The sequence below is a fragment of the Desmodus rotundus genome, chromosome 10 (genome assembly GCF_022682495.2).
Source record: "Desmodus rotundus isolate HL8 chromosome 10, HLdesRot8A.1, whole genome shotgun sequence".
Taxonomy (NCBI): Eukaryota; Metazoa; Chordata; class Mammalia; order Chiroptera; family Phyllostomidae; genus Desmodus; species Desmodus rotundus.
This window is the reverse complement of record NC_071396.1, coordinates 51,563,900-51,579,781: the sequence shown is the minus strand read 5'-3', so window position 1 is coordinate 51,579,781 and position 15,882 is coordinate 51,563,900. Positions and strand designations below refer to the sequence as shown.

Genomic DNA, 15,882 nt, shown 5'->3' with positions numbered 1-15,882 from the left:
GGGGAGGGGCGGAGGGAAGGGAGGGGAGGGGCGGAGGGAAGGGAGGGGAGGGGCGGAGGGAAGGGAGGGGAGGGGCGGAGGGAAGGGAAGGTGGAACGCGGAGGGAAGGGAAGGTGGAACGCGGAGGGAAGGGAAGGTGGAACGCGGAGGGAAGGGAAGGTGGAACGCGGAGGGAAGGGAAGGTGGAACGCGGAGGGGAGAAGGCAGAGGGCTGGGATCTGGGCTGAGAGCCAAGCAAAGGCTCAGCCACCTTGGTTTGTCTTCTTCCCAGTACCAGGAAAGAAAGTTCGTAGAACTCTACTCAAGAAATAAGGAAACACAATCCCGACCCCGACCGCCCCAGGCCGGTAGTATCACCTTCTACTCAGCAAATAACTTCCCCATTCCTAAAATACCCTAGAGGAACATTCAAAACTAGCCCGAGTTCTAGGAAGATATGGGATAGATACCATTTATTGGTGAAATGGTATCAGCACCCCACCCACACACCTCACTGCAACCAGCACCCTTCCCATTGATGAGTGGCCACGCGTTGCCATATTGAATGTTCGCAATAACAATTATCCCCATTTTATGGGTGAGGAAAATGAGACAAATATAACTATTTCATTGTTCTGCATAAATGTGAGTTGTATTATTTTTAGAATTATTTACCAAATCTTGAACACCAATAATTTCCTGGGTACTGGGGAAGCACGATGAGTTTAAAAAAGGTGTTCCTGCCCTGACTGGTGTGGCTCAGTGGTTGAGTGCCGGCCTGCAAATTAATGGATCACTGGTTCGAATCCCAGTCTAGGGCACATGCCTGGGCTGCTGGCCAGGTTCCCAGTAGGGGGTGCACTAGAGGCAACCACACATTGATGTTTCTCCCTTCCCCTCTCTATTTATTTTACTAAAAAATAAAATAAATAAAATCTTTTTAAAAAAGGTGTTCCATACCCTCAAAATCCAAACTGTGGCCAAGTAAGCCCTACGTGGTCTAATCCCTGCATACATCTCCAGTTTCAGCTGAAGAGCACCTCACTTTATCACCTCTCCGGGATCTTCTCTTTGTTACCTAAACAAGCCCTGCTCTTTTCCTCCTCCAGGATTTTGCACAGGCTGTTCCTCTACCTAGAGCCCTGTCCCTACCCCTTCCCCCCAAACAGCCCCCTTCCCTTAATTAACACCATCCTCAAGATCTCGACTCTTACGTCCCCTACTCAGTTCTACTGGACCAGTTGCCCTTGTTATGAGAGTTTATAGCGGCATATACTTCTTCACAACCCTTTTCACAGCTGTCATTAAGTTATAGTGTAAGTGATGTTGTCTCCACCCAAACCCCCTTTACAGCTCTAAGAGACCAGTATCCTAACAGTACTTAAGAAGTTCCTTGGGGGAGGAAAAGTAGAGAAAGAAATGCCAATTCCAGTCAAAGCTTTATTTGCCAAATTTCTTAGAATGAATTTTACCAAGTTACAAATTCCTGTAAATAGAATGTGTACTGGAAATTCTGAGAGACTTTTGCCTGACATGGCATTGTTGGATGCTGCTGTGATGCTAATGTAATAAATTATTAAATTGTTGCAAAGTGCTGTTTTTGCCTTAAAATTTTATTTTGTGTGCCTTAAAAACTATAGTATTAAAGGTATTGAGATTTCTGCAAATGCTGGGCATGCTTGGCATGAGCTAATCTGTTTTTAATTTTACAGAGTTGTAATATAACTATGCAAGTGTAAACACACTTAAAAGAAATTTCATTGGAGGCCTCTAATTTTTAGAAAGCTATTGCTTAAGTAAATACACAAATAAGGAAAAAAATTCAGAAAAGGGCTTTGGACTTGTCACCAACTTCCTTCCTTGAATTTAACTGATAAAGTCAGTTAACTTCCTCTTGAAGTCAACTGATAAAGTCTTTGATCTCATTCAAAAAACATCTAGTTAAGTAGCTGTAGGTCATCATCATCCTGTCTACCACACCTTCTCTCCAAGACCAGCATCCATCCAGCCCCTGGACAGCCATTTATTGGGCACCTACTCCGTACCATGCTCTGGCTGGGCATAGGGCCTGAGTCGTGTCCCTTTCCTCATGGACGAGGTGATTTCTATACCCACATCTTCCTCTCGGTGGGGAAGGTATGATACGTCCCCAGGCAAAAGCTATGTTCTGCCCAGAGTGTCTGCTCAGTTACAGCTGCCCAAACTGCCTTGTTACACCTACCTACCTGGCAACACTGTTAACCCTGTAAGAAACAGCCTCATGTCTTCTCAACTACAAGCCCAGCTGTTCCTTTCTCCTACCACGCACGAGTCCTCTGTAAGAGTCTTCTTCTCTATGGACTGTGGTTCTGGGTCTGTTTTCACCTCCCCCATCTACTAGAATGTCAGCATCCCAGAGCTTTGTACCAATCTTTGTACTTGGTAGACAAATGATAGATATTCTTGAATTAAAGTATGAGTTGGGAATCTTTGCAGAAATTTATTGCCCTCTTTTCTTGGACCCCTCATCCAGAATGCCCCCACTAAGGTGATGGGATTTGCTTAGGAGCCAGGCTTCGGCGGCAGACGTCTTCTGAATGCAGAGGCCCTGACAAAGAAGGTAGCAATCAGAGCCACTGCCAATCGATGTGGCTCTGTGCCACAGACTTTACTTACTGACACGTACTATTATGTCCATTTTGTTTTATTTTTTTAAATTTATTTTTAAAGAGAGGGGGAGGGAGAGAAAAAGAGACAAACATCGATGTGTGAGAGTTACATCGATTGGTTACGTCTCACACGCCCCTAACTGGGGACCTGGCTCGCAACCCAGGCATGTGTCCTGAATGGGAATCAAACCGGTGACCTTTTGGTTTGCAGGCCGGCACTCACTCCACTGAGCCACACCAGCCAGAACATTATGTTCACTTTAAAAGTAGAATGGACATAATGGAATCTGAGGAATCTGAGGCCCAGAAACTTTCCCAGGTCTGACAACCTCAGTGGTAGACCTGGGTGGGATTCCATACCGGGCTCTCTGACTACAGGGTCACTGTATTTAACACTCACTATGTTAACATCTTGGTCTTTGGGGATGTCCCACTGACCAGGCAGGCTGAGCCTTGGGGCATGGCCCACGGTATCAGGGCATTTCCAACAGGACAAACAGAGGGTAAGGAGTCCTCCCTGTTTGGACTGGGGACAGATGTGAAGCTACTTTTGGAAAATAAAGGAATTCAAATGTTTTTCATGTAGCTTTTCCCCCAGAAACCCAGAGGTGCAGACCTGTGAGGGATGTTTTGAAAGTGTTAACAATAAAACTTCAATGGCTTAAAGCTTTTTTATTTTATTTTACTTTTATTTATTTGTGTATGTATGTGTGTATGTATGTATTTATAAAAGATTTTATTTATTTATTTTTACAGAGAGGGAAAGGGAAGGAGAAAGACAGGGAGGGAAACATCAGTGTGTGGTTGCCTCTCACATGCCCTCTACTGGGGACCTGGCCCACAGCCCAAGCATGTGCCCTGGCTGGGAATCCAGACAGCCACCCTTTCATTCACAGGCTGGCACTCAATCCACTGAGCCACACCAGCCAGGACAACTTATTTTTATTTATTGATTTTGAGAGAGGAAGAGAAGAGAGACAGACAGACAGACAGACATTGATTTGTTGTTCCACTACGCATTCATTGGTTAATTCTTCTATGTTCCCTGATCAGAGATCAAACCCACAACCTTGGCACATCAGGATGATGCTCTAACCAACTGAGCTACCCAGCCAGGGCTGAAACCTTTTTTAAAATAAAGTTTTTTCTGAGCCATATGCTAGCCAGAAAAGGATCAGGTTCTGGGGGACCTCTAGTGTGCTCTGCCCCAGGCAGTGCCCTGATGACTCAGGCGCCCCAGGCTCCTCTGCAGCATGGCTAAGTGAGGAAAGCAACATACCCACTATCCTAGAGTTGATGGGCTCTTTTTTTTTTTAAGGTTTTATTTATTTATTTTTAGAGAGAGGGGAAGGGAGGGAGAAAGAGAGGGAGAGAAACATCAATGTGTGGCTGCCTCTCACATGGCCCTCATTGGGGATCTGGCCCACAGCCTAGGCATGTGTCCTGACTGGGAATCAAACTGGTGACCCTCGGCGACCCTTTGGTTCACAGCCCGTGCTCAATCCACTGAGCTACACCAGCCAGAGCCTTTCTTTTCTTTTCTTTTTTTTTTAAAGGTTTTATTAACCTGATGGGCTCTTTTACACATGGTGTTTGGGAAGAGAGATGTAAGTTGTTTGGGATTTTTCAAAGATTTTAATTTTTATTTATATTTAGAGAGACAGGAAGGGAAGGAGAGAAACATCAATGTGTGGTTGCCTCTCACACACCCCCTACTGGGGACCTGGCCTGCAACCCAGGCATGTGCCCTGACTGGGAATCGAACCGGCGACCCTTTGGTTCGCAGGCCTGTGCTCAATCCACTGAGGTACACCAGCCAGGGGTAAGTTGTCTAAAAGAATTTACATTGGTTATGCACAGGGAGGGGAGAAAAGGTAGAGACAGTTCCATGATAGGTGCACAGTCTATAAGGAAGAAATATTTACTGCTTTGGTTAGTTATAGACTAGTGTCCCTGCCTGTGCAAGATGCAACATCCTAGTGGTGGCCTAGAGGTTCACTCAGAGCTCCAACAGGTATTCAGGAATGTGAACAGTCTTTGTTAGTTGGTCCACAGCTATTAACTGGTTAACTATTCCTGTCTCACTCATTCTCTGAGCACTGTAATTTTATTTAGAACGACTCAGAATTTTTCTCTTGTCAAAGCATGAACCCTACCCCACACTCTGGGACACCTGGTTTTTTTGTTAAAACAAGTGAGTTACTAATTAATCCTCCTTCAACATAGGTCCCGCCCTTCCTCCCTAGGGCACGGGAATTGTGTTGGGGGAGGGCAGGGGAGCAGTGGATGCAAGTGGGAAAATAGTGTGTAAATTATCTAGTTGTTCATTTTCAGGATGGGGATTGAAAACTGTAAGAGCGAGTGGCTTGGTCAACAATGTGTTTCTGTCAAACACCTCTACTTAAGAAAGATATGATTTTCTTAATCAACAAAGTTAAACAAAGTACAAGTCAGCAAAAAAGAATTAAAAAAGGGAAGGGGAGTTGTTCTCTAAATAAACTTCCTTCCCTTGAACTTAATTCCAGCCCTCAGAGTGAGTAGATGAAGTTTGCAATCTCTTCCACAAAATATCCAGGTAAATATGGGAGGATACTCAGGGGATTGGATTTAGGTGATGGGAGGTTAGCAGTAACCACTAAGACTAGGGAAAAGTCAAAGAAACAACCCCGGTTGAGTCGCTGGGATGTAGGCGGGGGAGACGAGAGTCCTGGTAGGAGGCGCCGAGGATCCTCTCTTCTCCATACCGACCAGAGGAGCCTGGGGCGCCTGAGTCATCAGGGCACTGCCTGGGGCAGAGCACACTAGAGGTCCCGCAGGCTCCTTCCTGTTACGCCCCTCCTCCCAGCAACATCATTCATCGCAAAATTTCCCAGAAAAGTATTAAATGCAGTGGTGAAAAGAGGTGGGGAGTGACCAGGGTTCACAGAGGAGGGAACAAAGTGACATTCTTGGGGTTATATAAACTCTCAGAGGCCGCCAAAGGCTGTGTGGAGCCTGGAAGCTGGCTAGTGCCGCTCTAGAGGAAAGACGCCGAAGCCCTTCCCAGAGCCGGCCGGGGACGCAGCGGCTCTGAGCACCCACCTGTCGATCATGGTGAGTGTACGGCCTTGGGGCCGAACCGCGGCTACTCCGGGGATTCCAGGGACCGGCGGGGGCGGCCCTGACCTCCGCTCTCTCTCCAGGTGCGCGCGCCCTGCCCGCTGCTGCTGCTGCTGCTGCTGCTGCCGCCGCTGCTTCACCTCCGCGCGGCCGCACCGGAGCCCTGCGAGATAGACGAAGACGACGTGCGCTGCGTCTGCAACTTCACCGACCCGGAGCCCGACTGGTCCAGCGCCTTGCAGTGTATGAGCGCCCTCGAGCTGGAGGTCCGCGGCGGCGGCCGCAGCCTGCAGCAATTTATAAAGTTCGCCGACACCAACCCGAAGGAGTACGTTGACCTGGTCAAGGCTCTGCGCTTGCGGCGACTCACGGTGGGCACTGCACAGGTTCCGGCTCCGCTTCTGGCCGCCGTCCTGCGGGGGCTCGGGTCCTCCCGCCTCAGGCACCTGACGCTCGAGGACTTGCAAGTAACCGGCACGATGCCGCTGCCACCGCTGGAAGACCTTGGGCCCGCGCTTTCCACCCTCAGTCTCCGTAACGTGTCGTGGGCAACAGGCGACGCCTGGCTGGCCAAACTGCAGCAGTGGCTCAAGCCAGGCCTCAAAGAACTGAACATTGCGCAAGCACACTCGCTCGCCTTTCGCTGCGCAGACCTCCATACCTTCTCCTCCCTCACCACCCTGGACCTGTCGGACAACCCTGGACTGGGCGAGCGCGGACTGACTGCGGCTCTCTGCCCCAACAAGTTCCCGGCCCTGCAGGAGCTAACGCTGCGCAACGCGGGGATCGAAACGCCGAGCGGCGTGTGCGCGGCGCTGGCGGCGGCGGGTGTGAAACCACAGCGCTTGGACCTCAGCCACAACTCGCTGCGTGCCACGACCCAGGGCCCTCCCGCTTGCATCTGGCCCAGCGCACTGAGCTCTCTCAACCTGTCGTTCTCTGGCCTGGAGCAGGTGCCTAAAGGACTGCCGGCAGAGCTCAGCGTGCTTGATCTCAGTTGCAACAAGCTGAACAGGATGCCGCGGCCAGAGGAGTTGCCCAAGGTGAGTAGCCTCACACTGGACGGGAATCCCTTTCTGGAACCTGATGCCTCCAAGTACCAAGAAGTCCCGAGCTCCGGTGTTGTCCCAGCCTCTGCGTGTTCAGCCCTGGCCTTGGGGATGTCAGGAACTGTCGCACTGCTTCAAGGGGCTGGAACATTGGCCTAAGAAGGCCCAGGGGAGAAGAATGGATTGGCTCAGATTGCCTTGGCTCTGGAGGAGCCTCGGCAGGACGTCTCAACCAACCACTTTTCTGCCCACCTTCATTTAAGTCTTCAGCGACCATTCTTGTCATTCACTCAACAGAGGTTTGCTGTGTGTCTGCCAAGTGCTGGGCACAATGATGGGTGGGGAATCCATTATATTGAGATTTGCTTCATCCCAACTCCCCAGAAAACATATCTGCCTAAGTAAAGAACTTCAGGGGCTGAAGACTCAGGGGGGCGCTGCCTGTCTGGGGCTGTGTGGAAGAAACGAGGGTTTCTGTGCAATCCAAGCTTTTTGAGCAGATGGCCGGTACCTGTGTAAAAGGGTGTTTGTACACACAAATAGGAAGGTACAGAATGTTTCCCTTCTGGTGCATTTTTCATGACCCAGCTGGTCCCCCCAAAACAATAAAAGCCACAGCCCCTTGCTTCCTCTCTGTCTCTTGTCTCTCATGCCAGCTGTCCTACATAAACTCTGAGTTGCGTAACTTTAAGATACCTCTCCTTCTCCGTAAATCTCCTCTGCACACCCTGGCATGCTGATTTCCACTGTGATACCTGAGGGTAAATTAGGTCATGGGGAAGTGCTGCAAGATGCAACCATTAAACTGTCTTTGAACCACAGACCTTGTGATGAGGTTAGTATATACTTACAACTGTTTCAGGCTGGCTCTTGGTTTGCAGATAGGATGATATCTTAGACCTTCAAGCGTCTTAGACCTGTCACAGGGCAGTTAACAGGATTGCCCCCCATCCGCATTATCTCAGGAACCCAGGACATCTGCTAAGAGATGCAGTTCCTTCTAAGAGTTCCTTCTCTATTAAATCTGGGAGGCAGCCACACTCATCAGAGAGCTAGATACCTGCCTCACAGGCAGGGAAGAGGCACGCAAGCACAACCCTCCAGCCTGCGTCCTGCCACAGTGTCCAGAATCACACAGATAGGACTGGAGAATGAAAATTAGTATTGATAGGAGTGTTACATAGGTCACCAGACCACAGACTCAGAGAATCATGGGGACAGCTAAATGAACTGCCAACCCCAGTCAGGAAAACCCACTGGAGTGTCCTAAAGAGGACTTCATCCAGCCTGTTGGGACATTTCTAGTATCAGAGAATTAGCCACTTTAAGCAGCTTCTTACATTGAATAGTTCTGAGAACTCTTCACCAAACAGTTACAGAGTCCCTGTTCCACCTCAGGCTCTACCGCTAGGAGCCTGGTGTACAAAGATAAATCAGAAAATTCATGGCTTTGGGGGATTCTCAATACAGTAAGGGAGACACACACAAAAAAGATAGCTGTGATTCGATGGCTGGGAAGGATCAACTCTGAGGGAAGGGTGGTCCTCTGGAAGGCTGTGCAGATGAGAAGACATTTGATATGGGTCTTGAGAGATGCATACCACTTCCTCAGGAAGAACATCCCAGGCAAAAATGGGTAGCATGTTAAAAGACTCAGAAACGTATCCTGGCTGGTGTGGCCCAGTGGATTGAATGCCGGACTATGAACCAAAGGGTCGCTGGTTCAATTCCCAGTCAGGGCACGTGCCCGGGTTGCAGGCCAGCTCCCCGGTGGGGAGTGTAGAAGAGGTAAGCACACACTGATGTTTCTCTCCCTCTCTTTCTCCCTCACTTTCCCTCTCTAAAAATAAATAAATAAAATCTTAAAAAAAAAAAAAGACTCAGAAACCTGAACGTATATGGCCAAACCCGGGAACTGTAACTGATCGGATAGGGCTAAAATCATGATGAGGGAAGCTGGAGACACTCATTCGCTGAAGTGCCTATTACGTGTCGTGCACTACGTTAAACCCTGTGGCCATAACAGAAGTAAAGCAGAAGTTCTTGTTTGTATGAAGTTCAGATTCTACTTGGCTGCTGGGGGTGAGAGGAAGACAATAAACATATCAAACAGATCAAACTTTGGTAAGTGCTATGAAGAGAAAAGAGACAGAGTGTTGAGAACCGATATGTTACTAGGATTGCTAGGAAAGGCCTCTCTGATGTGTGATTTTTAACAGATACCCAAGTGCATTGGGAGAGAGAGCTTGAGGATATCTGGGGGAATAGCATATGTGGCAGAGACAACAGCAAGTACATTCAAAGAGCCTGAGGTCTTTGAGATGTTGAAGGAAACAATAAGGAGGGCAGTGTGGCAGAAGGAGAGTAAGCAAGGGTGGCAGGGGGGATGGTGAGAGATGAGGTTAGAGGTAGTAGCAGGGCCAGGTCATGCAGAGCCTTGTAAAGCAATGCTACTCAAAGTATGGTCCAAAGCAAGAGCCAGGCTGCAAATTGTTTATTACTGCACTATGAGCAGATAAGTAAGAGTCAGGAATAAGTATTTTAAAATTTTATAACATTTTACATCTCAGCAACATTCCTATGGTATTTTACAAAAGTGTCATCTGCAGTGGATTGGAACTTTAAAAATGAAACTTGGTGCCCTGACCAGTGCGTCTCAGTTGGTTGGGCATTATCCCACAAAGCAAAGGGTCAGTGGTTCGATCCCCAGCCAGGTCACATGCCTGGGTTGCAGAATCAGGCCCCAGTCAGGGCATGTTACAAGAGGCAGCGGGCTGATGTTTCTTTCTCACATCGATGTTTTTCTCCCTCTCTTTCTTCTTCCGTTCCCCTCTCTCTAAAAAAAAATTAAAAATACAAATAAATAAAATCTTTAAAAAAAAGAAACTTGGTCTCGTGTTTGAGAAGCACCGTAAACATGGAACATAGTAAGGACTTTGGCTCTTGCTCTTAGTAAGCTTGGGAGGCGTCTCTCTCCTCTGATCTTAGAGGGAAGTTTTCCATCTTTGACCATTGAGTATGTATGTTCATTGGCTTTTGAGATGAGAGAAGTAGCATGGCTGTGGGCAGATGGGGAGAGTCCAGTAGAGGAAGAAAACTTGATGATTCGGGATAAAGAAGCGAGTCGTGCTGGAGGACTGTCCTTGGTAGATAAAAGGGACTGGCACCTAAATTCACCAGTGGAGGGGCTGGCCTTAGTGCAAGTATGGAAACAATCCATGTATAGCCCAGGTTAGAAGGCAGCATATCCGGGCAGAGATGTTGGTGGGTAATTGTGGTAGCAGGAGTCTGTGGAGCTTGTATGAAACTGAAGCTCCAAATAAAGATCTTCGAACCTCAGGCATCTTCTCATTTTTCCCGGGATTCAACTCAAATGTCACCTTATGTGAAGAAGCCCCTTCGGCCTCATTTTCTTCACAACATTCATCTCAAATGGAAATCATCTTTTTTATTTATGTTTGTTTTTGTTTGTTTAGTACTATGTTGAAAACTCTGCAAGAGCGACAATTGTGTTAATCTTGTTGAATTATGAATCTTCAGTCACTAAAACAGTGCCTGGCACACAGCAGTTGCTCCATAAATCTCTACTGAATAATTAATTGAATGAACGAGAGGGGTAGGCTGAGGCTTTTATTGTTACTATGAGTTATTGTTGCTATGATGTACTTCACTGAAGTCAAATAAAAAGATTTGCCTAACTGAGAGAAATAACTTAGGTGTCACGGTTCCAATTGCAAGGGATGTAGTGTTTTTTTGATCTGACAGTACACAGCAGCCTAGGGGGAGGATTCATTCATTCAAAACTGGGGGTGGGTGCACAGGGCAGCCCAAGTGAAGCCTGCAGTTTGAGCGGGTTGCTATTGAGGGCAAGGCTGAAAAACATGTCCTACACAGGGAAGGAAGTGAGACAAGAAGTGAGAGATGGACTAAGAGAAGAAAGGGACCCATTTCCACATGGCACAATAACATCAGATATCCGGCGTGACCGATTCTGTACTGCAAGGATAGGATGGAGATCATAAGACTTCCTTTTCTGAGCCAAAATTAGTCTCCGTATAGCTTCCTCTTTTGTTCCGGTCCTGTCCTCTGGAACCAGCTGGATATCAATTTACTTCCTCAGAAATCCTTGTACCCTGAGTCAAGAGTTTTTGTTCTCTCCCATGGAGTCTTCTTTTCTCTGACACAAACCCCCCACTTCTTCTAACACTCAGAGCCCCCTCACTCTCCAGATCATGGAAACTCTACATAAGCCACTTAGAATGACCTGGAGTAGAAGATATTTGAACAATGACTTGGATATTTGAAGATTTAAAACCTTTCCTAGTTTTCACCTGTGGCTCACTCAGTGGATTGAGCACCGGTCTGCAAACCTAAAGGTCACTGGTTCGATTCCCTGTTCAGGGCACATACCTGGGTTGCCGGCTGGGTCCTCAGTTGGAGGTGTGCAAGAGGCAACTGATCGATGTATCTCTTGCACATGGCAACCGATCGATGTTTCTCTCTTTCTCCCTCCCTTTCCCTCTCTCTAAAAATAAATAAAAAATAAAATGAAACAGACATAATAGTACCTAACTATAAGTAAAGTCTGTGGCACAGAGACACATCTATGGACAGTAGCCCTGATTGTGATCTTCTCTGCCAGAGCCTCTGCATTCAGAAGACTAGGGCCACTGAAGTGCCAGCAACGGATTCAATCACACGGATGTTTCTCTCCCTCTCTTTCCCCCTCCTTTTCCCTCTCTTTGAAAATAAATAAATACATAAAATCTTTTTTAAAAAATTCCTAGTTTTCTTTTTTAACATGGCATTTAATTGTATGCTAGGCATGATATTGGTTATGTATACGAGAATGCTGGATAAAGTCATTACGAGAGAAGAAAAGTTCAGTCCAGTATCTGCTATGAGTGTGAATGCGGAACCCTCAGCCAAACACTAGACACTGACTCCAGCAATGTAGAAGAAGAATTACATGCCAATGACCAGCTGGGATTCATCCCAGGAACGCAATGTTGGTTTACATGTATATACTTGCAATAAACATCCTGAAAATGAAATTAAAAAACTTCATTCACAATAGTATCAAAAAGAATAAAATACTTAGGAGTAAATACAACAAAAGAAGAGAAAATTCAAACTTCTAAAACTACAAAATATTGGTGAAAGTAAAGAAGATCTAAATAAATGGAATAACATTCCATTTTGATGGATTTTAATATTAAGATGTCGATTCTCTCCTAATTAATCTAGAGATTCAATGAAATTTTTCTAAGAACCTAAGCTTTTTGCATAAATTGACATGAGGATTCTAAAGTTCATGTGAATTTCAGCAGAAGCTAAATAAATGAAATAATCTTAGGCAAGAACAAAGTTGGAGGATGTGTGCTGACCCATTTCAAAACTTGCTGTGAGGCAACGGTACTCGATACAGTGCTGGCGCTGCCTTCTTGGGGCTCATCCACTTGAATCTCCTTTTTGAGTGAGTTTTCTTTCTCCTACTCTTTAAGGGTCCCCATGAGACTTGCAACCTGGGGAGCAATGGGCAGCAGCAGCTTGTCCAGGGCTAACCCCCTGAACCTGTCTCCAAGGCCCCCTTTTCTCTGACTCTCCGGTTAGCTGACGGCAGACCCGCCTTGGCTCACTTCTTTCCCAAAACGTTCCTAGACAGACAAAGCTGCCCCGCCTAGGCTTTATCTTGTCACTTCTTCTCTCCTGGGCCCTTCCTGGTTTCACTGTCCACAGCTTTAACAAATGTGCTCTCAAAGTGAAACAAAAAATCAGCATAGTTCTGGCATAAGAACAAACAGAGAGACTAGTAGGAGTCCAGAAATAAACCCATGTTTCCGTAGCCAGCTGATTTTGACAAGGATGCCTAGAAAACTCAACATGGACCCTGACTCGTGTTGCTCCATTGATTGGGCATCATTCTGAAAAGTAAAAGGCCACCGGTTCTATTCTTGGTCAGGGGACGTGCCTGGGTTGTGGGTCCAGTCTCCTGTCAGGGTGTAACCAAACAATGTTTCTCACATCAATGTCTCTCTCCTTCTCTCCCTCCCTTCTCCTCTCCCTAAAGTTAAATAAATAAATATTTGGGAAAAAAAGAATATTCAATATGGAAACACTAATCTTTTTAACAAATGGCACTAGGACACCTGGGTATTCAGACACAGATGAGTGAAGTTGGATCCTTATCTCAGACCATGTACAAAAAATTAACTCAAAATGGACCAATTAACTAAATATACAGAACTAAAACTATAAAGTTCTTAGAAGAAAACACAGAATTTAATATTCATGACCTGGCAGTGAATTCTTAGATATGACATCAAAATCGAGAGCAACAAAAGAGCCCTGGCTGGTGTTGCTCAGTGGACTGAGCACCGGCCCGCGAACCAAAGGGTTGCTGGTTTGATTCCCAGTCAGGGCACATGCCTGGGTTGTGGGCTGGATCCCCAGTTGGGGGCGCACGAAAGGCAACCACACACTGATGCTTCGCTCCCTCTCTTTCTTGCTCCCTTCCCCTCTCTCTGAAAAGTAAGTAAATAAAATCTTTAAGGAAAAAAGAGCAACAAAAGAAAAAATAATAAACTGGATTTCATCAAAATTTAAAACTTTTGTTTTTCAAAGACATTATTGAATGATGAGAAGACAACCTACAAAATGGGCGAAAACATTTGAAAATTACATATGAGACCGTGGTCTAGTCTCCGTCCTGTATAGAGAGCTCCTGCAACTCAGCCGAAAAAAGACAAACAACCCAAGTAAAATGTGGGAAAAAGACTTGAACAACCATTTTTCCAAAGAAGATATACAAATGCCCGACAAGTACATGAAAAGATGCTCAACATCATTATCCTTTTGTGAAATACTAAAAGCAAATAACTATTAAAAACTGGACACATTTCCTCAGCCACACCAGCCGCGCCGAGGAACGTGCACCCGCAGCCAGCATCCTGTCGCGACTGGAGACGGCCATGGCCTTGATCATCGAGGTCTTCTCCCAGTACGCGGCGCAGACGGCAACATGCGGAGCCTGAGCAAGGGGGAGATGAAGGTGCTGCTGGAGAACGAGCTGCTGGGCTTCCTGCAGAGCGGAAGGGACAAGGAGGCCATGGACAAACTGCTCAAGGACCTGGACGCCAACAGAGACGCCACGGTGGACTTCAACGAGTTCATAGTGTTTGTGGCTGCCATCACATCTGCCTGTCACTCGTACTTCCGGAAGGGACTCAACTGAGGCCCTGCAGACCCAGATTCCTGAAAGGGGCCCAGGGAGCAGGCCCCCCCGGCTTCCAGAAAGCTCTGGGCAGCAGTTATTTCTCTGGGCTGAGCAAGCTTATTAATAAAATGTTTGTGAAATGAAAAAAAAAAACTGGACAAACACTTGAATGGATATTTCTACAAAGAGGCTATGCAAATGGCCAACAAGCACGGGGAAAGACGGTCAGAATCATTGGTCATTAAGGAAACACAAAGGAAAACTCCAGGAGGTACCACTTCACACCTAGAGTGTGGCTCTAACAAAAGGAAAATAACTTGGCAAGGATGTGGAGAAATAGGAGCCCTCCCACATGGCCTGAGGGAATGTAAAATGGTGCAGTTACTGCAGAAACACTTTGGTGGTTAATAAAAAGTTAAATATATAATTATCACATGAGCCATCAGTTCCATTCCCTGGTATGAAATGAAAGATGTGTGTTCACATAGAGAAATGAAAATAAAAGAAATAAAAACATATGTCCACACAGAAACTTGCACACAAATGTTTGTAGCAGCATTATTCATAATACCGAGAAGAGGGAAACAACCCAAATGTGCATTGACAATTGACAGATAAACAAACTGTGGTGTGTACGTATAATGGAATGTCATTCAGCCAAAGGGGGCATGTGTTCATTTATGCCTCAGTTTGGATGAACCTCAAAAACTAATGCTAATTGAGAGAAATGAGATGCTAAAAGTCACAGATTGTACAATTTATTTTATATGATGTACCCAGGATAGGAAAATCCATAGAGACAGGATGATGATAACTAAAAGAGGGAGAGAGGGGGGAAGGGGAAGTGATTGCTTAATGGGCATGGCGCATTTTGGGAGGGTGATGAAAAAGTTATGAAACTGAAGAGAAGTGATGGTTGCACAACATTGTGAATACACTATGTGTCACTGAACTACTCAGTTTAAAATGGTTAATTGGCCCTGGCTGGTGTGACTCACGGGACTGAGTGCCAGCTTGCAAACTAGAGGGTCACTGGTTCGATTCCCAGTCAGGGCATATGCCTGGGTTGCGGGCCAGGTCCGCAGTAGGGGGTGTGTGAGAGGCAACCACACATTGATGTTTCTCTCCCTCTCTTTCTCCCTTCCTTCCCCTCTCTCTAAAAGTAAAACTGTAAACAGTAATAAACCATGATGATAAGTACTGGGATGTGCAGGACGAGGGGAGTCCTAGTGAATGCCTGGCTCTGACTGCACAGGGGTGGGAGTAACACAGAGGAGGCGTCACTCAAATTGAGGTTTTGGAGGATGTGTAGGAATTCAAGATATTGCAAGTTTAGAAAATGGGAGAAAAGGGGTTCTTTAAAGAAAAGGGGTGGTTGCTGTTCCCATACAGAGGGAACAGAGTGGGCAAAGTCTTGGAGATGTGAAAACCAGAATATCCATACTGAGAACTAGGAAAGTTGAAGACATGGTGTACAGGGAGAATATACGTAGCAGAAAAGGAGGGCAGGGACCAGATCATGAGGAGTTTGGCAGTCCATGTTAGTTCCTTTCAACTAGGAATCAAGCAGGATTTCGTTGTTAGAGGAACAGCGTGGATGTGCTTCTTTTTGCCTAAATTAAACTTTATATCTTGGCAATATTTTATTGACTCATTTTTAAAATGTTCGCTAATGTACTGCATATTGTATGCCATGCACTGTTTTAATACTTACTATAAATTCAATCTCATCGACAGTGGTTTTCAACATCATCAGAATCACCTGGAAGTCTTCTTAACACACAGACACCAGCGTTTCTGATGCAGCAGGTGTGGGGTGAAGCCTGAGAATTTTCTTTTCATTCCAGTTCCCAGGAGATGCTTGATGTTGCTGGCCGAAGGAACACACTTC

General features: G+C 46.3%; 1 protein-coding gene and 1 pseudogene across 2 annotated transcripts; both read left to right on the top strand.

Annotated features, from left to right (window-relative positions):
- Positions 1-4,958: 4,958 nt before the first annotated feature.
- On the top strand, positions 4,959-10,486 carry CD14 (CD14 molecule). Of its 2 annotated transcripts, XM_024575079.4 has the most exons (3): positions 4,959-5,202; positions 5,598-5,720; positions 5,810-10,486. In XM_024575079.4, the coding sequence occupies exons 2-3, from the start codon at positions 5,718-5,720 to the stop codon at positions 6,932-6,934; spliced, it is 1,128 nt and encodes a 375-aa protein (XP_024430847.3). In that variant the 5' UTR covers positions 4,959-5,202; positions 5,598-5,717; the 3' UTR covers positions 6,935-10,486. The 2 variants fall into 2 exon arrangements, with proteins under 2 accessions (XP_024430847.3, XP_053769181.1); XM_053913206.2 differs by lacking the exon at positions 4,959-5,202 and having other exon boundaries at positions 5,238-5,720.
- LOC112318029 (protein S100-P pseudogene) lies at positions 8,468-14,077 on the top strand (annotated as a pseudogene).
- Positions 14,078-15,882: the final 1,805 nt, after the last annotated feature.